The sequence below is a fragment of the Alexandromys fortis genome, unplaced genomic scaffold, assembly GCF_014885135.2.
Source record: "Alexandromys fortis isolate MF-2015 unplaced genomic scaffold, M_Fortis_MF-2015_v1.1 scaffold_20, whole genome shotgun sequence".
NCBI lineage: Eukaryota > Metazoa > Chordata > Mammalia > Rodentia > Cricetidae > Alexandromys > Alexandromys fortis.
In genome coordinates, this window is record NW_026067903.1 from 5,024,550 (window position 1) to 5,046,895 (window position 22,346).

Consider the following 22,346-nt stretch of genomic DNA (forward strand, 5'->3'; position numbering starts at 1 on the left):
TTATTTATTTATTATGTATACAATATTCTGTCTGTGTGCATGTCTGCAGCCAGAAGAGGGCACCAGACCTCTTTACAGATGGTTGTGAGCCACCATGTGGTTGCCGGGAATTGAACTCAGGACCTTTGGAAGAGCAGGCAATGCTCTTAACCACTGAGCCATCTCTCCAGCCCCAGGAAGTTTTATTCTTAATATCACATCTTTTACACAGAAATATAAGTTCATTATAGAACTTTTTTTTTCTTAAAGGAGAAAAGGAAAAATAAATATCTTCAGGTGTCTTTACCATCTAGTTAGTGTTATGTTAACTTTTAACATGTATTTTTCTGATTTCATAGCAATTTACAATTGTAAATAGAATGTTTTATATTTCAAATACAGAGAATGTCTTTTTTCTTTTTATGAATATTTGAAAGTGCCTAAATACATTTCTGTGTTAATGGTTCACAGAGTTTCTTTGTGAAAATTTTGTTTACAGTAAATAATACATGGAAATACCCATTCCTTAGCACAGTTGAAGCTTTAACTCTTCACTAACTTGATAGACAAAACACTATCCCATTGTCTTAATTAGCATATCTTTGGTTACTAGTGAAGTTTATTTTAGTGTTACCAACTTATGCCCCTTATGATATCTTGTCTCTCTGGGTTCTTTGCCTATTTTCTATTGGGCTTCTGTTCCTTTACCACTTTCACATATGTGTTTATATCGTTGTTATATTAATTTTATATAATCATCAGTTTCAATTATTTAAAGTCTACATGTTCTTATATATAGAAATTTTTATTTATTATAGTCAAATCTAGCTATCTTTTTTCCATAGGCACTGTCCAAGAAATTGAATGATACTCATAATGAACTCAATGATATAAAACAGAAGGTCCAGGATACGAATTTGGAGGTTAACAAGCTGAAGAACATATTAAAGTCAGAGGTACAAATGCACATTTTTTTCCTTGCTCATGGTACCTCCAATTTTTCATAAGACTTAACTTAGTGATCTATTACACTCATCAGACTAGTGAATCAAGTATTTCTTTAATCAAATATTATAATTTTGACTGTGACAGATTAACTATATACTTTTAGACTCACCTGTCCCAAAGATCACTCAAGAACTTGTATATTTCAGTGTGCTAAATTCACAGTACACTCTCAAGGCAAGTAGATTCTTCTTAACTGAAGAACATGGGGCACAAAATGCTGCGTTTTCTGTTAAAACTGACAAAAGTGGCTTATCCTGACTGTTTGACAGGGCAGAATGGATCACACTATTATTAAACCACCTGTTTCTTAGAACAATTTGCATATTTTAGTCACTATTTGACCAGTCATGTGTGTGTGTGAGACTTCAGAGATCCCCAAATGTAGATGTGTGTGTCAGCTCTGCAATGCACAGTTTGTCTCAGGACAATTTTATCTAAGTACATTAGATAAAATGTCTATGTTAGCATAATGCATCATTATCATAGATGTGGTGTTATCGACACAAGACTAAAAGCGTGAGTGGAAACTACTTCCCTCAATGGCTTATTTTAGTTAACATATAATTTAATATCTGTATACCAACATATTCTGAACATTTGCTCATAGTGTACATAAATGCATTTTTAAGGACTTAGAGAAGTAAAACATTCTTAGGACTCCTAGGTTGTTCCCATCCCCTTCAGGAGCTTTGGAACTTCTGAGTCTTGCTTGAGAGGAAGAACTTTAGTGCAATAGACGGGGAAAAGATCTTTTTAAATCTAAGGCCACAAGATGGCAATATTAACTGGGTCATAATCAGTTTCTTACTAGTAGGTAATTTTAACTGGGAGAACATACATTTGATTAGAAAGGGTGGGGTGTTAATTTGTTGTACTTTGGTTATTTCATTTAGCTCAGGATTTCTGATAGAGAAATATAGTATTAACAAGAAGGACAATGTTCCTGATATTAGTGAAATTATAACTGAAGTTTAAAGAGCAAGTTAGGCAAACCACAGTACTAAAGTTTTTTCTTTCTGTGCATGTGTTCTATGTGAGTGTGTATGTGTGTGTCTGTACATGAGTGCAGGTGCCTGAAAAGACTTGATCTACCTCGAGCTGGAGCTACAAGAAGTTGTGAGCTGCCCAACATGGTGGCTAGGAACCAAACTTGGGTCTTTTACAAGAGCAGTATAATCACTTAACTGCCGAGCCATCTCTCCAGCCCCTAATATATGATTTTGAAGTAGTTATTAATGGCTATTTAACATAGTATATTATTTATGGAACTGAATTTTTCCCTATAGAAAGCAGGTCCTACTTAAACTAATTCATTTATGGTATCACTTTGACGATTTAAAAAAATCTAGTTCCAACAAATGTAGATACAGCTCAGTGGTAAAACACTTACCTAGCATGTACAAAGTCCTAGATCCAATCCCTGCGCTGCCCAAACAATCCTGTACTGTATGTACAACTTCTACACGAGTTATATGATTAGCATACATTTGATAGTTTACTTCTGAGCAGTTTCTGACAACTTAATAGAAGCAAGCCAAAAAGAGATTATAGTCTGTGACCAAGAAAATTAAGCCTCAGGGTCTCAATATGTGGCTTAGAGGTGAAAAGCACTCTTAGTTCAGAGGATCCAAGTCAGTGTCCAGAACCCAAGTCAACTCCAGGGGACCCCAAACCTCTGGTTTCCAATGGCACCAGCACTCAATGTGCACGTGCACCCACACACACAGTTAAAAATAATAATAATAAATCTTAAGAAATTGACACTTAACCATATGAAAGAATGCAGAAACTGGCCAGTACACCTCCATAAAGTGGTGGAGAGCAAGGGAATGCTGATGAGAAGGTTAGCAGCTCAGAGCCGCTGGAGTCGGCCAACAGTCACGGGGTAAGACTCTCTTAAGAAGCACAAGAACATTTTGTCCAAGTCCTGAAGATCAGGACACTCTCCTGAGTGGGTACCTGTAGGAGCAGGTGGAATAGTACTTCTTTATGTTCCTAACACGATGGCCATCTTTCTAGGTTAGAGTAAGTAGGATCTCTTCAAGATTATTTGTGAGTGATTTCCCAGGGGTCCAGATACAGTGTTCAGTAAACACTTGATGTTAGTTACCTTTAAAGTTTGACAATAATACCGAGATTTGCTTTTTAGGAATCTGAGAACCGGCAGATAATGGAACAACTCCGAAAAGCCAACGAAGATGCTGAAAACTGGGAAAATAAAGCCCGTCAATTAGAGGCAGATAACAATACCCTCAAATTGGAACTTATCACTGCTGAAGCAGAGGGCAACAGATTAAAAGAAAAAGTTGATGCCCTTAACAGAGAGGTTGAGCAAGTAAGTTTGTTGAAATGTGCTTAAAGCACATCCCGTATCATATTTAAGGGAGCTTTCTTTGGCTTTTCATAAGTTTAATATATTGACAAGCAGTTTAATTATGTAATGCACTGTAAATTATAGCCTCTTATTTTCCTATCCACCTTGGTTCTTTTAGGTACCTGCAACCAGGATAATTGTTGGCTTTTTTTTTTCTTAAATTGGGAACTGTTTCAAACAAAAAGAATAAAATTTTTGAAAAATAATAAAACATCTATTTCTGTCCTGCAGATGTAATAACATTAGTATATTGCCACACTTGCTTTATATATCTTTGTTTAAAGAAACAAAATATCAGAGGCAAGAGCAGTGGTTCAGTGGGGTGAGAACTTTTGCTAATCACCTAGAGGACCTGAGATCCATTCCTGGGAGCGACATGCAGTGGCTCCTACCAACTGTAATTCCAGATTCAGTAGATTGACTCCTTCTTCTGGCCTCCATGGATACCAGCATTCATGTGGCATGTGTGTGCGCATACACACACACACACACACACACACACACACACACAAACACAAATAAATGAAAAGAAACCAGACATTAAAACTACAACTTTTCACCCCCATAGTGTGTGCATATAGATTTCATATTATTCTAGCTGCTTTTTATGACTTCACACTCTTTCTATGCACCAATTGATATATAATGTTTTCTGTTTTCAAGTCAATTTTGTGTGTGTGTATACATACATACAAATATATATATATATATGTATATATTTGATTTTTCAAGACAAGGTTTCTCTGTAGTTTTAGAGCCTGTCCTGGAATTAGCTCTTGTAGACCAGGCTGGCCATGAACTCACAGAGATCCACCTGACTCTGCCTCTACCTCCCGAGTGCTGGGATTAAAGGCGTGCTCCACCACTGCCTGGCAGTTTTGTATATTTGTGTGTACAAGTCAGTGTGTTGGCATGTATATGTGGAGGCCGAGGTTGAAATCTGGCATCCTTCAATCATTTTCATTTTCTACCTTATTTGTTTTTATTTTGAGACAGGGTCTCTCTTTTTTTTTTAATATTTATTTATTTGTTATGTATACAATATTCTTTCTGTGTGTATGTCTGCAGGCCAGAAGAGGGCACCAGACCTCATTACAGATGGTTGTGAGTCACCATGTGGTTGCCAGGAATTGAACTCAGGACCTTTGGAAGAGCAGGCAATGCTCTTAACCACTGAGCCATCTCTCCAGCCCCCGAGACAGGGTCTCTTGAACCTAGAGTTGGGAATTCATCTAGATTGGCTAGCAGCAAGCCCCAGGACTGTCTCTGCTTTCCCAGCTGTGCTCCACCATGCCTGGCTTTTTCTTTTTGAGCGTAGTTTCTGCGAGGTCAAACTCAGGTCCCCATGTTTGCATGGCAAGCATTTCACTGACTGAGTTATCTTCCCAGACCTCTCTCCTTTCACTCCCTCTCTCCCTTCCCATGTATGTGTTTTAAGATTTTATTTGTACTTTCAACTGTGCATGTGTGAGACCGTGCGCATGCGCATGTGTGAGAAGAGGGAGGAGGAGGATATTTGTGCACGTTAGTACAGTGCCATGGACATGAGAAGAGTGTGTTGGAGGCCTTGGAATTGAAGTTGCCAGTGACTGTCAGCAGCCTGAGTTGTGTGCTGGGAGTCAGACTTCTCTTCAGTGTGAGTCATCTCTACAGTGAGCACGTTTTCATTGACCAGACCTGGGGATCTGAGTCTGTGTCAGGTACCTGCCTAGCACACTTGGAGGCCTAATTCATTCCTGGCACTGCAAATAATTTTAAGCGATAAAACCTACTAAATATCTATTTGCAACTACCCATTTTAAGGTCAGTAACCATTTTAAAATCTGTTTTGTTACATACTTCAAACAGTGGCATATATTAATTGTTTAAATATTTTCTTGCTTAAATTATTCTCATATTAAGGATTTATATTTTCACCCTTTTCTATAGTAAAATGTTCTGTAACAAACATTCTTTTTTATTTCTCTTGGCTCTGTTTCTTTAGGCGTATGTCTGGAAGCAAATACTGAATCTAAGACACACACAATTTTTCTTAGTTTATCAAACTGCCTTCTAAAAGTTTACTCTTGCCAGAAACCATGGGTTATCATTTGCTTAAATACTACTTTCAATATTATCAGCCTCTAATTTTTTCCACAGTTGTGTTTTATGTATAAGTGAAATTGAGTGTCTTTTTATGCTTCTTTAAAAAAAACTATTTAGTTAAATGATGAATGTATCCTACAACACCGCAAAAATTGAAACTCTCAGAAACAACAGTATGCATTACAAATTAATTTGAAAATTTTCCTTCCATATATTATTAGTGAAATATTTTTTTAACAAGCTTCTGTGCTAAAAAGGATTGTGTGCTCTAAAAATATTTTAATGGACATGTGGGACCTCTTAAAATGAACTGCTTCCAAATATGGCTGAGATTTTGAGGCTTTTCCTTCAGCAGGGTTCTGGAAGCCCGGCACCAGGAAGCTGGGAATTCAGTGGAAAGCTGACACGTGCCTGTTTCAACAGCAGGTGGCACATGCCTGATGGAGAAACAAATGACAGGGTGTAGTATTTCTTGACCACTACGGCTCTTCTTAGATGGGTTTCTGAATGGATTTTTCTTTAAAAAATTTAAAGAATTAAAAAAAAATTATGTGCATGAGTGTTTGCCTGGGTGTATGAGTACATGGGGCTCATGTAGGCCAGAAGAGGGCATTAGATTCTCTGGAACAAATTACAGCTGGTTGTGAACAGCCATGTGGATGCTAGGATTCAAACCTTAGTTCTCTGGAAGAGCAGGAAGTACTCTCAATCCCTGAGCAATCTCTCCAGCCCATCAAATGAGTTTTTCTTAAATATGTATACATTGTTTTCTATTCAATTATGTTTTCCATATCAAGTGACAGGAGTCCTCTTATATTCTTGATTACAGCCCTTTTGAAGATTTAATAGTTAACTTGTCTTTTCATTTACTTGCAAGATAAAAAGATGTACTTAGAATTATTATTAATCTTTTTCCATATGATTTATGATCTTATGTTTTCTAAGAAATTCCTTAATGTCCTATGACCCAAAAGACATTTTCCGATATTTTTATTTAAACTTCTGTAGAGGATGGGACAGATGAAAGAAAGGAAGGGTAGAGAAAAAGTGGGTATTGTTTCCAGAGTCCAGCCAGGGGAGGGGAGATGCTTATAACACTCCTCAGTGTTCTAAGTTACTGTAGCTTTCAGCAGTAAGTGACTAGTGAGTTTGATCAGAAATTAATATCAAAGGAGACTCAACTGTTGATACCCTGATTTGATTCTTGTATATTATATCCATGTATTATATTCCATCAATATGATATGCCAATTTAAAAACACAAGTCATTCTAAAAAGGTAAGTCTGAAATATTTTTATAAGTGTGTATCATCCCCCCTTCCATGATGTTTCCTGAGCTTTAAGGGAAGAGTGTGATATATATATGTCTCACTTATGGTTGACATTCCAGACAGTTATTCTCTGTACTTTGACCACTGTCCCCTGCACAGAGATGCTCCTCTGATGAGGACTGAAAGCTGCACATATCTTAGAAGGCAGTTTGATATTGTGTCCATTTAGCAGTAATATCATCACCCTGAGGACGTGATGGGTTCTGTCTTTTCTTTGAGATAGTATCTCAGTGTATAGCTCAAGCGACCTTGAACACATGATATTCCTGCTTATGTCTCCCAGATTATAGGCATGTACCACCACACCAGGCTTGCAACCTTACACATTTACAGCTTTCTGTAATACCTTTATTGAGAATGAGATCTATGTCATAAAGTTCTCATATTTAAAGTATATTCTGTGGTATTTAGAATATTTAGAATTATGATCTTGTAAATGAGCACTTTTGAACATTTCCATCATCTTTAAAAGATACAATGTACCCATTAGCTATCACAACCAGCTACCCCAATTTCTTTCATGTCTTCGATCCATATTGGATTAAATTTTATGCATGGTATCAAGTATAATTTTGCACCCCTAAGAGAAATCCTACTTGATCATTATGTATAATTATTATTCTTTTTTGGTGTTAACATTTGGTTTTCTAGTATTTTTTCTTATGACAACCTGTATGGTTTTAGTATATAATAACTTGGAAACGTTCCCTTTGCTTCCAGTTTTTGTAAGAGTTTGTATATAATTGGTGCCAAGTCTTTAAAGGTTTGGTAGATTCAATGCTAAAGACACCTGAACCTGTGTTGGTGGGAAGTTTCTAAATTTCTAGTCAGACTCTTTTTGTTATGGGCCTGTTCTGTTTCTCTTGTGTTCATTTTAATAGTTTGTGCTTTTTGGGAATTTTCTAATTTCTTTCTAAAAAGATTTATTTATTTATTATGTATACAATATTCTCAGTATTTTGTCTGCATGTATGCCTACAGGCCAGAAGAGGGCACCAGATCTCATTACAGATGGTTGTGAGCCACCATGCGGTTGCTGGGAATTGAACTCAGGACCTTTGGAAGAGAAGACAGTGCTCTTAACCACTGAGCCATCTCTCTAGTGCAGGAATTTTCTAATTTCATTGACATTAATTTAATGGCATAGTAGATCTTTATAATCCTTTTATTTAATAATTTACACTCATGGTTGTTTGGTTTCATCACATTGAGAATACCTTTGGCCATTATTTACTCGAGATTTTCCCCTTACCTTTCCTCTGAGAGTCTGGAATTTAAAGTACAAGTGTGTGGGTCACTTGATGCTTTTCCACAGATTATGAAGACTCTGTATCTTTCTAAGTCTTTTCTTTCTGTTTTTGTATAGTTGCTATTTTTGTGTGTCATGAGTGTGTTAGATGGCAAATACAGATGAGCACATTTGTCTTTACACAATGTCATAATTCATTGAATAATAATACATTCACAACCTAAGTCATTTTTATTAGTTGCTATTTGCCCAGTAATACCAATTTTGTTTGGTAGCTAGCTGATGGCAGCCACAAGCTGTTTTATTCCATTCTTGTTTACTAATAAGTAATTAGTACTTTACACTTTACATTTTATGTACATGGGTTATACATAATTATCCGAAAATATCCAAAAAGAGTTTAAAACACTGTAGAGATCAGAAAGATCTTTACATCTGAAGACAGAGGTAGAGACCTGACACAGAAGAGCCTTTAGGGGACCAGATAAGATATCTTCTTAGCCTGAGTGCAGAGCTACTCAGGGAAGGATTCAGGTGCTGGTCAGGGATAGAGACAGGAGTCCTTTGCTTTGGCAATTTTTCTGTACAAGACTCATGAGAAATCACTGACAAGTCAGAAGACCTTCTTCTTCAGTAAGGCTGCATGTGCTTTGATTGGTAGGCTTAGGAGTCTGATATTTCTGATATGATTGGTATAGTTTCTGGTATCTTTGTTCATTGGTGTGATCACTGGAGCTCAGTATCCAGTCAGTTTAGCTGATTTGGTGAGCTCCAGGTTCAGTGAGAGACTTCATCTTAAAACATGACATGGAAAATGACTGAGGAATACACTTGATGTTGACCTCTCACCTCCACAGCTATGAATGCACACACTTGCATGCATACACACACACACACACACACACACACGCGCGCGCGAGCACGCAGGCACGTGGAGAGGGAGAGAGAGAGGGAGAGAATGTAGAGTCACTTGTAAACATATTTTTCCTTGGGCTTCCAGCTCACAAATAATGACATAGAGACTTATCAATAATTATAAAAACTCAGCCTTAACTTAGGCTTGTTTCTAACTATTACTTATACCTTAAATTAGCCCATATTTTAAAATCTACATTTTTTCCCACACCCATTACCTTATCTCCATTTGCCCATCCTACTTCCTCCTCCCTGGCTTGCCACTCTTCCTTCCTCTCTCCCAGAGCTCTCTGACCCCAGAAGTCCTGCCTAGCTAATGGCCATTCAGCTCTTTACTAAACCCGTCACAGCGACACATCGTCACACAGTGTAAAGGAATGGTTCACAACAGTCACTCCTGCTTGGCGCTTCAAGTGAAGTTACTCAGATCAAGGCTGTTGCTATGTAAGATGAAGTCATTCAGGGTCAGGTGCACATTGAAAGCTGAGACCCATACAACATGGCCTCCCCCAGAGTTGGCCCTGCATGCTCCTCATATTGTCTTCTAGTACTGTCATCTCTGCAGTTTTATATTTGTTTACAATGATTCATGTTCATTCTGGCTGTGGACCCATCTTTTCTGAAATTTTACATGTCTGGCATGTTATTTTGTATTCACTTGTGAGTTATATTTCTGAGACCATTTTGACATGCACTTGCTTGCCTTGAACTTGCTACGTAACCTTGAATTCCTTTTGTGTGTGTATGTTACCAGTAACTGAGCCTAGACAAACACTCTACCACTGATTCATTCCCTAGTCCTTCTCTTATTTTTTATTTTGAGAGAGGCTTGTGAAGTTGTCCAGGCAAGCCTTGAACTTTCAATCTTTCTGCCTCTTGATCCCTGAGATTACAGGCCTGTGTCAAAGGCCAGCTTGGTTGATTTTTAAAAATCTGTAATATCTTTCTGTTAACTATTAAGCTTTTACATTGCTAGTACATTTAGTTTTACCATTGCTTGTTTCATGCTTTCCGTTTATCATGATTGCTTTGTTTCTTTCCATTTTTCTATCTTACATATTTCTTTACACATTTTTGGCTGCCACCGCTCATCAATATAGAAGTTACACATTTTATATTTTTTCCTTTAGATGTTAAAGTTATAATTGTTGATATGACCAACTCCCTAGGAATATTTGACTAATGAGGACCACATCCTCCTCAGTAGCACACACCTGTGCTTTCTGTCACACCTCCCCTACATTTTCATGATCTTCTCATGCACTATTTTAATTTCACATTGTCTTATATGTTCCAATAAGTAATTATTGTTGCTCTTGTGATCAGTACTGTTTGCATCTACCTATAGGCTTATAAGACCTGTGTTCACTTGCTTCTTGTATTCTGGTTCTTTATTACTTAGTTCCTCTTCTGTCCTTCCTTCCTGCAGAAACCAGTGTGTTCATTTTTTTTTCTATCTTTTTAAAAATGGCTAGTGTACCTATAGTCTTGAGAGTTAGTTTAGCTGATCATAGATTTCTAGATTGAGAATATTTCTCTTTATAACTTTAATAATAACCTGATAAGGGTTAGACAGATGACTCAGTAGTTTAGAATGCAGGCTGCTTTTCCAAAGGACCCAAGCTTGGTTCCTGTACCCACGATGGGCAGTTTACAGCTGCTGGTAATACTGTCTTTGGGGAATTTGATGCCTTTTTCTGGCTTCAAGGGGTACTTGCATGCCTGTAGTGTACATATACATAGACATACACACATACACATAGATAAAAATAAATCTTTGACATAGTGACCCCTGGTTTTTTTGTTAGTAGGTCTGTTTTCATTCTTGCTGTTATTCCTCAGACGTCTGCCTTTGCCACTGGTTCTTACTATAGTCTTCTCTTTCTCATTGTTTGGAATCTACTATCGGGTGCCTAGGTTTGTTCTCTCTGGCTTTGATATTTTGGATTTTTCTTCCTCTGTTTCATTCAGAGTACTTGTAGCTTTCATTAGTTATGGAAATTTTTCAGCTATTACTTCTTGAACATTACTGTTTTCAAATTCACTCTGCTGTTCCCTCAACTCTTGCGTATCTTGAATCATTTTCCCTTGTTGATTGGTCTTTGCATAGTTTCTGCATGTTTGTGTTCTATACCTTGTTTTCTAGTTCACATTTCCCTTTTCATTTGTTCTAGTTTGTTCTTGATAGTTTTGTTAAGACTTTTTATTATAGATACCACCTTTCTTTCTAGAAGTTTTATTCAATTATTTTTAAAATGTGCCTATTTTTTCCATGTGTTACTTTTTTCTTTCAGATTTCTTCCTTAATGTCTTTAGTATTTTCCAGTATATTTTGCCATGCCAGTGAAAATATTTTGGTCAGTAATGTGGATTTCTGGAAGTGAGGTCTTGCTCTGTTGCTCTGATCCTCCATTGACCTCCTATATTAGAAGTTTTTCTTAAGCAGAATCCTCCACCCCACGGAATTTTATGTGGTCTCAGTGTGGTGCTATCCCTGCAGGAGGGTGGGTTTGTTTTTGTAAAGTGGCTCTAGGTCATCACTGAACAGGGGACAAATCTTATGCTAACATTTAGAAATAGAGATGAATAAAGTGCTATTCTAAAATCAAGTCAGAATTAATGTTTATGTTTATCACAGAAGAAATTGTGTTTTTATTCAAAGATCAGGTCCAGATATACTTTCAGTGGTTTCTTTATGACTGAATAGATTTTCCTCCTAGAGCCTTTTTTTATTTTTAGTACGTTATTCAAAAATCCCATATTATGTAGATGTTACAGTCATGGTCCTTTTTATTTGGTGTGTGTGTGTGTGTGTGTGTGTGTGTGTTTTACTGGCAATTAAGCCCATCATCTCACGTTTGCTAGAAAAGGTGTTGTATCGCTGAGCTGAAAACTTTTCTATTGCTTTGCTTCCTTTGAGGGAATTTCTCTCTTCTCTGTAAGCTCATATGTAGAATTAATAAAAATGTTATGTTGCAGGGCATGGTGGCACTTGGGAAGCAGAGGCAGGTGGAACTTCCTGAGTACAAGGCCAGCATGGTCTATGTCTGGTCTACATAGTGAGTTCCAAGCCAGCCAGAACTGCAGAGTGAGACCTTGTATCAAAACAAAATGTTTTGTTTTTCAGTTTTATCTTGAGACTTTTCTCCTTAGCTTACTCAGTCATCTTAGTAGAACCTACAATATCCAGAGTGATCATTCAAAACCCTAGAAGTCTGATTACATCACCCTCAACATTGAAGATCACAGCTTACTAAACCTGCTTCACTGTGTTTTGTAAGCATCTCCTATTACTTTTCTCTGTGAGCATTAAGCTCCAGGCACACCAGCCTTCTCTCAGTGCTTGGAACATATTATTCTTGCATCCAAACAGAGCTGCGGCACTTTGCCTTTTTCAGCTTGAAATGCTTCTTCTCGCTATTTGTCTCCTCACTGCTCAGTCATTTACTTAGGGAAGGCTTTCTTGACTTTCTGATTATTTCAGTGTAGGTCAGGTTTTTTTCCCCTGATATTTCCAGAAATAGTTTCTTAGTGTGTTTCTATCTGTAACATATTTGATTAATACAGGACTCCCTCAACAGTAAAGCTTTGTGAGAGCAGAAGTAATTTTGCTTTCCACTGACTTTGTCTCTAGGCACAGTTACTATAGCATACAGAGTATTCTGCAAAGATGTGAGGGGTGGGTGGACAGTTGGATGGTTAGAAGGTTGATGTGAAGAATGAGTAAGAATGACTACAGAAGGAAGGGAGATCAAGAGGGTGAAGGGGACCTTGAATTACAGCAAAAATAACATGTGCCAGGAACAATTTTTAGTGCTTTAGACTTGTAAAAGCACTTGTTAAAGAACACACAGTCTTTGCTTTCCAGTTCTGTTATCTTCACATTATAGCAAACAAATACTTCTCTGTAGGTGGCAGGGCACTTACGTAAGCATCATGCCTGAGGGGGGGGAGGTGTGGGGAGTGAAATTATTTTGAACATTTGAAAGCATTTATGTAACTTGAATCTCATATCATGGCTTTTAAAATATGCTTTTTCCATAATTGGTTGTGTTTAATTTGTACTTGCTCAGAGCTTTTTCTCTCAGAAGTATTAGTGCTAGAAAATGATCAGTCCTCATTTTATGATAGTATGACTGATATAATTATGTTAGTCAAGAATTGGAAAATATTCTCTGAACGTGGCAGTGGCTACCATTTTGTCTTTGGCAGCAGCAACATTTGTAGGCCATGTAAATTGTGCAAACAGATACAACTATTGGCCAAACTGTATATATTACACTGGTACTGAACCTGCAGGCATTTTCATAGGAAACAGTTCTTTTCCCAGTTGCATCTTTTACACTACTCATAGGATTTATTAATTAAACTTGAAGCCCCAAATTATCTCTCACAGAATGTTTTGTGTATCCTATCAGCACCCATATCACCCAAGGTCTTCTATTCTAGTGCTGAAAGATTTGCTCTATTTTGTTGTCCATGGTGACCTTACAGCTAAAATATTTACATCTGTGTATATAATCGTCTTGTCCTTACAGCACTTAAATGCAGAGCGCTCTTACAAATCCCAGATTTCAACTCTACACAAGTCTCTGGTGAAGATGGAGGAGGAGCTTCAGAAGGTTCAGTTTGAAAAGGTGTCTGCACTTGCAGACCTGTCTTCCACAAGGGAGCTCTGCATTAAACTTGACTCGAGCAAAGAACTTCTTAATCGACAGCTGGTTGCCAAAGATCAGGAAATTGAAATGGTATGTAATACATCGAGAATTGCTAGTACTTGAGCATTTTTACAATTTTGAAAAAGATGTTTGTTTTTATAAAATACTATATCAAATATGTATGCCTTTTAGCTTTGAATTTGTTTTTATTATGCTTTTAAATTTTATGTTTAAAGTTTAAAAGGTTAATTTATGACAACTGTGTTCTAAAGAATTCAAGAACATTAAAAAAATCCCAAAATCTTCCTTTGAATTTGTAGTTTGCGATTGTGTTTAGTCAGAATTATAAAATACATTGACAGAGCTGTGAGCAGAAAACCATGGGCCTTGCTCAGCTAAATTATAAACTGAATGGTATTCTTTCTAGCTAAATTGATCTAGTAATTGGATGAAGTCTTTTAAGTTGTAATGCAGTTGGTTGTACCTACTTTGTGCATACACTAGGGATATTCAAACCGTACAGGCTCATGCTCCAAATATTGGCATATAAATAATTTGATATAAATAGAGAAATAGGAGGTATCCATAAGGAATTCAGCAGTAGCTGAACTTTGGTGGATGGGGCATCCCACAGAGGTAATGATGGAGAGGTCCATGTAGACTCTTGAGTGAAAATAGTGTTTTTAGTGAGCAGTGTGATATGTTTAAGAAGAACTGCCTGGACATAAATCTGGAGAAATAGAATCTGGCTCTTAGTGTATAGATACTGTATATCTATATGAAATATCAGCCAACCTTGGCCACCTTGGATATTTGTTATTACTTAACCTTATTGAATTTCTTAATTTGTTAATCCACCCTTTGTGATGCACTTGAAAATCACGAGTCTAGTTTATTTTATAAGAATCTACTATTAATCTTTTAATGAAGTACCATCTGCTCAACTCCTCACTTATTCTTAATTATTTCTTAATTTCACCATGAACTTTTTAATGATTAATTTGCTACTGTAAAACTTAAAAATGAGATAATCACCTTTTATTTAAAAATTTACTTGATGTTTTCTAATTGGAAAAATCTTAGCTTGTTACTATATCAATTGAAATAATATAAAATTGAAGTATCAGTAGTTATAAGTCCATAGCTTATAAAAATAGCATGCCACTTGCAAGTAAAGTCCAATCCTTTAGTAATCTTCTTAAAGTTTTAAATCATAGCCATTAGCAGAACTTTGCGTAAAGCTTTGTAACAATTTAATTTAAAAAATATTTACTGTACTTTTTGTAGCTTCCTCTTTCCACAGTACTTCAACAGAATTTCTGACATTAACTGCTGTGACACTGAACTATTTATGTTTGTGTCTTCATCTCCTTAGTAAGCCATGATGTCAAATGCCAGGATCATACCTCTACTTTTATACTTCTTCAGTTGTCAAAAACATTGAGATTAAAAAAAAAAAATCTGTGTTAGTTTGAATGAGAGTGGTCACTATCGGCTCATATGTTTGAATGCTTTCAAAAACTGTTTGGAAAGGTTTAGAAGGTGTTGCCTTTTTGGAGAAAGTGTGTCATTCAGGATGGGCTTTGAGTTGCCAAAAGGCCATGTCATTCCCAGTTAGCAGTCTTTCTGCCTCTTACCTGTAAGGATGTGAGCTTTCAGCTCCTGCTTCAGCACCTGCTCCAGCACCATGCCTGTCTGCCTGCAGCTGTGTTCCCTACTGTGATGGCCATAGACTCTAACCTCTGAACTGCAAGCCCCCAATAAACATTTTCTTCTATAAGAGGCCTTAGTCATGGTATCTTACCACAGCAGCAGAAGGTAACTGAGACTATCTATGATTTTAAGGTGATAATTTTGCATCTAATTTAACAAATTATTCAGAGTACCTGTTACCTAGTTTTCCTTAATGATTACATCTTACAAAACTATAGCCTGATATAATTATAGTATTAACATTGATCCAGGAAAAAAACAAGAGAATTTCCATTGCAGAATCTATCATATTTCACTCTTGTGAATTTACATAGTTCTTTACTGTATCCTATCTTTATGCTTCTTAACCTCTGTGAGCCATTAACCAGTTCCTCACTTCTGTAATTTTATCATTTCAAGATCCAGTAACAATGGGGAATATAGTCATATGTTTCTTTTCCACCCAACTGTTTCCAAATAACCAGCATCCACTTCCAAAATAATTGACTCAGAGGCTAAATATAAATTATAAATGCACAGCCAATAGCTCATGCTTATTACTAACTAGATCTTACATTTTAAGTTAACTTATATCCCTTATTTATGCTCTGCTATGTAGTGGTACCTTATTAGGATGTCATATTTATCTCCTGCTACCTCTTCAACTGGTTGGTGTCTTGTGACTCTGCCATTCTCCTTCCTATCATCTTTAGTTTGGTTGCCCTGCCTATACTTCCTGCCTGGCCACTGGCCAATCAGTGTTTTATTAAGCCAATTCAAGTGATAAACTTTTACAGTGTAAAAGAGGATTATTCCACAGCATTTTCCCCTTTTTGTCTAATTAAAAAGAAAGGTTTTAACTTTAACATAGTAAGATTATATACAACAAAAACTATCAGGTAAGAATCACAGTTACAATATCTAGTCTATTTGTATTTGGCAAAATTAGAGAAGATACTCTATTACCTATCTTATCTTTGTGAGCCCAAAGTTTTATACCTAATTTGTCTTTTATCATAACCAAAGAAAAATATAACTATCTAGTCTTCAACTTAATCAAAGACCCTAGAAAGGTGAAATGACAAGTACCTCAAGCTATCTGGACAGCCACCTAAAGTTTCTCTTTAATACTGGGTCATCCAACTCTGGCCTACAGGCCTAGCATATCTGACAGACTTTCCTGTGAATAGGGGTGTAGTAATATTTTGTTTGTGTTTTAACAAATAAAGCTTGCCTGAAGATCAGAGTGCAGAGCTAAGCCACCAGAGGTCAGGGAAGTGGTGGCACACATCTTTGATCCCAGAACTTGGGAGACAGAGGCAGAAGGATCTCTGTTAATTTAAGACCACCCTGGGCTACATGAGATTAAATCTGTCTAAAAGAGAAACATCTCACACAAAGTAATCCCAGCACTTGGGATCCCATGAATTTAATCCCAGCACTACGGGGCTGGAGACAGAGTGATATGACTGGGTGGAGAGAGGAATATAAGGCAGGAAGAGACAGGAGCTCATTGCAGTCTGAGTATGCAGTCTGAGGTACAGTGTGAAGCAGTCAGTCATAGGACACAGTCTTCTAAGCATAAGATCACCTTTTTGGTCTGAGGATTTGGTAGAGGTAAAAGGTTTCTCTAGTGGCTGGCTGTACTGTTTCACCCCCTGGTAGCTGACTTCAAGCTTTTTCTATTAAGAACAATTAGAATTCGTGATATATAAGGGAATTTTGAAGGACTGTCTTACCTTGTCTTGGCAAAGTTCAAAAGTCACCTTTTTTTGCATTCTGTTTGTCCAGTTTGGACAGTAACTGTCATCAGTTGAGACAAGGGCAGTTTCTTTGCCCACAGGGCTAGCTTTTTCCATAACAAAAACAAACTCAATACAGAGTTTCTTTGATGGTCATGATCCTCTCTGAAGTGCATTAGTGCTGCCAGGAGAGGATGTGTCTTATTGCTATAAAAACCTTATGTTATTAAAACATCTTAAATACCATATTCTGTAGATCATTGAAGTGTTTAAAGATCATTTATCTAAATATATCTGTTTATGACCTTGAAAACATACCTAACTTGACTATAAGGTTGACTTTTATAGAATACTATTAGTATGTATTTTTAATCATACATTTTAAATGAGCTGTATAAGCACCATACCTTAAATGAGAGTAGAAATATACATACAGCATAGCAAAATTAACTTTAAATTTGTATCAATAAACCAAAATCTATACCAATGTTAAATATCCTGAGATTAATAGCTGTTCTTTTGGATTAAAATAGAGTCAATAATTTATTCTTTTATCCTATTTCTATATCATGTGCCCCTTCTTTTAGAAAGAGATCTCTGAACTTAACTATTTTATTTAGCCTTTTTTTTTACTATGACCAATAACAATTTGTAACCAACCCCATAAACAAACATCCATAATCCAATTTTTGGGAATGTGGTCATAGTTCTCTAGCCTACTTCCTGTCAATTGGGAGTACTAGTAATCTTTGGGGGACACTGGGAAAATTTAGGATTATGATCAAGTCCTGACTGGAGTATTCTGTGAGACTGAATCATCTCAGTCAGTTTTCCTTGAGGCTGTTCTGAATAAAGAAATCAGAGGAAATTGCAACAGAGGAAATCTGAGATGTTGGATCATGTGGACCATGTACTCCCACTGGAGATATTTCAAGAGGTCTTCCTCTATCAAAGCTGATTTTTTTAACCCAAAATGAATTCACAGTCTCTTATTTCCTGTGGAAACAAATACATAACCTCTTTCTCAAAGTAACATATCTTTTGACTTAAATTTTTAAGTCAAAATATTTTTTCTTTTCTTTTTTTTAATTTACTTTTTTAAGTAATTATTTATTATGTATACAATGTTCTGTCTGTGTGTATGCCTGCAGGCCAGAAGAGGGCACCAGATCTCATTGCAGATGGTTGTGAGCCACCGAGTGGTTGCTGGGAATTGAACTCAGGACCTTTGGAAGAGCAGGCAATGCTGTTAACCACTGAGCCATCTCTCCAGCCCCCTAAAGTCAAGATATATTTAAAATATATAGGTTGGTTTAATCTATCAGCTTTTATAATCAAATGTCTCTTAACAGTCAAAAATTTTAAAGACAACACAATAATATATATAATCCAGACTCTCTGTGTATTTTCCATCTTTACATGGCTTATTTCCTTTATATTACTCTACTCCCCTTTTTAAGGACTTTATTATTTTAAAACAATGTTTTTAGATATAAGACTGTATCTTATATCTTTCTCTTTCCTCTCCTAAGCCCGCACACATTTTCAAGCACACTGTCATGGTAGGAAGTATAGGGACATGCAGGCAGACATGGTGCTAGAGAAGGATCTGAGAATTCTACATCCAGATCGATAATCAGCAGGAAGAGAAACTAAGACACACTGGCCACACTTCCTCCAACAAAGCCATATTTCCTAATAGTGTCACTATGAACTGATGGGGGCCATTTTCCTTTAAACCACCACACTGGATAAACCTCTAAACAAATATAAATCTTGAATAGTAATTTGAAAAGTTCCAGAAAGCAAATTGAGGCCTAGATTGCTTTGGGTGTGAATTCCCTTAAAGATATGCATATACAAAAATGTGTAACCCTTTGGAAGATAAGGAGAACATTTCTCAACAGATCCTCAGGCTCCAATATGATGCTTAAATGAAGTGGCATGATAGGTGTTTCTGTGTTACACACATACGCACACGCACACATTGTACTGAACCTGTTTGGTGTTGCTAATATCTACATACGTTTGGGGATGACCATTTGAGATGGGATAATATATCAGTGTGTTTGTTTCTTAGGGTGGGTTCTTGTGGGGTTTCCTCATTTCACAGTATCATGTCAACTAGTGTCATCGTTTAGATATTGTTTAAGCAACTCTGCTTTTGAGATTTTGTGGATGTATTTTGAAAGGATGAAAATTTTCTAACAGATTTTGACAATGACTAATATTTGATAATAGTAAGTTGAAGTTATTGAATACTTTAAATGTATGAGTTATAAGGTATATTAACAATACCCCAATAAAATTGCTGTCAGAAAGTGCTGCTTTATTTTGTAGTTTTGTCAGCAAATTATAGAAGATTGTTCTTGTCCTTTTCATGTTGTCATCCTGACAACAAAGTTACCAGTTTGACAGTCTGGAACAGTGTCTGGTTGGCTTTAAACTGAACTGAAAACCTTTAGTAATATCTAGATGTACTTTGGGGTTGTTATGACCAGAGTGGGGAATGCTGCTGGCATCTAGTAAGTAGAGGTCAGGGACAGTGCTGAGCATCCTGTAATACTTGAGAGCAGCTCCATAAGCAGAGTTACTCAAATTAAAGTGTGTTTGTCAGGGTACGTTGGGTGTCAGGGTGGGAAACTCTGAACTAGAAATAGCACCTTGTTTCATTTTATATGTTAGGCTACTAGCAAGCTTCCTGGTTTGCTTTTCTGTTACTGCCATAAATACCACGACCAAAAGCGATTTAGAGGAGGAAAGAGGTTATTTTTCCTTATGCTTCCAAATTACAGTCCATTGTGAAGAGAAGTCAGGAAAGGAACTCAAGGCAGGAACCTGGACCAGAAACAATGGAGGAACACTGCTTACTGGATTGTTCTTTTTTGGTCATTCTGCTTTCTTTCTTTTCTTTTTCCTTTTCTCTTTTCTTTTCTTTTTTTTCTTTTCTTTCTTCCTCTCTTAATTGTTTTTATTTTGTATGTATTGGTGTTGTGGTTTGAATAAGAATGGCCCTCATAGGCTCATAAATTTGAATATTTGGTTCCTAGTTGATGGACTTTTTAGGAAGTATTGGGAGGTGTGACCTTATTGGAGAAGGTATGTCATTGGGATTGGGCTTTGAGTTTTCAAAAGCCCACTACCAGGCCCAGTTTCCCCTGCTTCTGTCTTTAGATCAGAATAAATTCTCAGTTTCTGCTTCAGTGCCATGCCTGCCTACCTGCCACCATGCTCCCCACCATGATGATCATGGACTAATCCTCCAAAGCTGTTAGCAAATGCTTTCTTTTATAAATTGCATTGGTCATGGTGACTCTTCACAGCAACAGAACAGTAATTAAGACAGGTGTTTTGCCTGAATGTATGTCTATAAACCACTTTCATGCCTGTTGCCTGTTGGGGCCAGAAAGAGGTGTTGGATATCCTAGAACTGGAGTTACAGACAGTTGTGAGCTGTCATGTGGGTGATGGGAATTAAACTCAGGTCCTCTGGAAGAGCAGCCTCTGCCATTAACATCTCTCCAGCCCCTCATGTAGCTTTCTTAATACAGCCAGGGTTCACCTGCCTAAGGATGGTACTGCCTACAGTGGTATGGGTCTTCCATGTCAATCATCCATATGTATGATTGGTCACAGATCAATCTGATTGAGATAACTCTTCAAATGAAGTTCCTTCTTCCCAATTTGCTCTAGGTTGTAAAAAGGTGACAATAAAAACTTGCCAGTACAATTCAGCCCTTGTCAACTTAAATGCAAACACATCACTATTTAACTGTAACTTTTCCTTGCTTTGTTGCCAAGATTACACATTAATGTTAGACATGTTAATGTAAGACAAAATGCAATCCAACTTTTAGAAGTCCCACAGTCTTTAAATTTTTTAGTACTTTTAAATCATAAGGTCTATTTAAGAATCCAAAGTATTTTGTCTATGGACTCCTATAAAATTAAAAAACAGGTTAAATACTTCTTGTTCCAAAAGAGAAGAATCAGGATATAGGAATAATTAGATTAAAGAAAAGACCCAAATTACCAATATAAATAAAAATCACATAGCCCCTTGTTCAGCATTTGGGGCTTAAATATAATTTTCTGGGCTCTAGAGGACTTGGACAGCCGATGTGTCCAGCTCAGCCATACCCAAAACAAATAATTTGTCTCCAAGGCTCAAGATGTCTCTACTACACTGTCTTTAGTAGATGTATCATGGTCTTGGGGTCTCCATTGCAGCTTAGGCTTTACCTTCACTAGTGACCTCTCTTGGGGATTCTGAGACTAACATACTGTTGCAAGCCTCAGTTTCTCTTTCTGACCCCTTCAACCCTGGGGTCTTCATTGGAACTGAAACTACAAGACCTTCACTAATGACCTCTTATAGCTTCCCTGAGAGAGACTCAGTCCCTTTTAGACAAGGCCAAGCCCCAGCTCCTCTCCATGACACTTTCATGCCTTCAAAACCAGTACCATGTGAATGACTCTTACACATTGCCAAGTTCAGCTGCCAGCTTGTGGTATTTCCTTCATCCCTTTGACTGCAGCTTCTGTGCACTTACTCTGAGTTTCTATTCGCAGGAGATGCCACCTTCATAATGCTGGTCTGTTATTAATCCTAGATATTCTTCTGCCATAGGTCACCAGCATCCATTGTCCCAGTAAGCACAGATTTTTAGTCCAAATTACCACATAAATGGTCCAGGTAGGGTCTTTACTTCCCTTAAAACTTCTGGTTAGTTTTATTGTCATCTTGGAACAACCTCGAGTCACCTAGGAAGAGAACACTTCAATTGAAGAATTGCCTGGATCATATTTGCCTGTGGGAGGTGTCTTGATGATTATTGATGTGGAAGGACCCAGCCCACAGTGGGTAGTGACACTCCTGGGCAGGTTGCCCTGGATTGTATAAGGAAGCTGACTGAGCCTGAACAGGAGAGAGCCAGTAAGCAGCGTTCCTCATGGTTTCTGCTCCTATGTCATTCAGTAACACTATCACTTGAATGTATCAGACAGATGAATCCACTCCAGGTTGGCTTTGGTCGTGGTATTTATCACAGCCACAGAAAGTGAACTGGAACAGAGTTTCCTTTTTTTCCCATGCATTTGCTATTTAATTGTATTTCTTCTTTTGAAAAATTTATGATCATTATTTTTCATTCCTCAATTTGTGTGAGTTCATTTACTAACTCAGGAAGTTCTTTCCCTCTCTGTCCACTGAGGTGCCTGCCCCTCCCCTAGTAACTTCATTTTTATTGACTTTTAAAGTTTGTCTTTCATAACTAGCTTTTTAAATGCATATAAAATTTATTATAGCTGGGC

General features: G+C 37.1%; 1 protein-coding gene across 5 annotated transcripts in view; it reads left to right on the forward strand.

The window, feature by feature from the left end:
• Positions 1–22,346, forward strand: part of Tsga10 (testis specific 10) — a 91,306-nt gene that overhangs the window by 59,990 nt on the left and 8,970 nt on the right. For all 5 annotated transcript variants that reach the window (XM_050134690.1, XM_050134687.1, XM_050134688.1 and 2 more), the window contains 3 exons: positions 825–935; positions 3,137–3,322; positions 13,480–13,689. In XM_050134690.1, the coding sequence (XP_049990647.1) occupies positions 825–935; positions 3,137–3,322; positions 13,480–13,689 (507 nt within the window). The remainder of the gene's footprint in view (positions 1–824; positions 936–3,136; positions 3,323–13,479; positions 13,690–22,346) is intronic.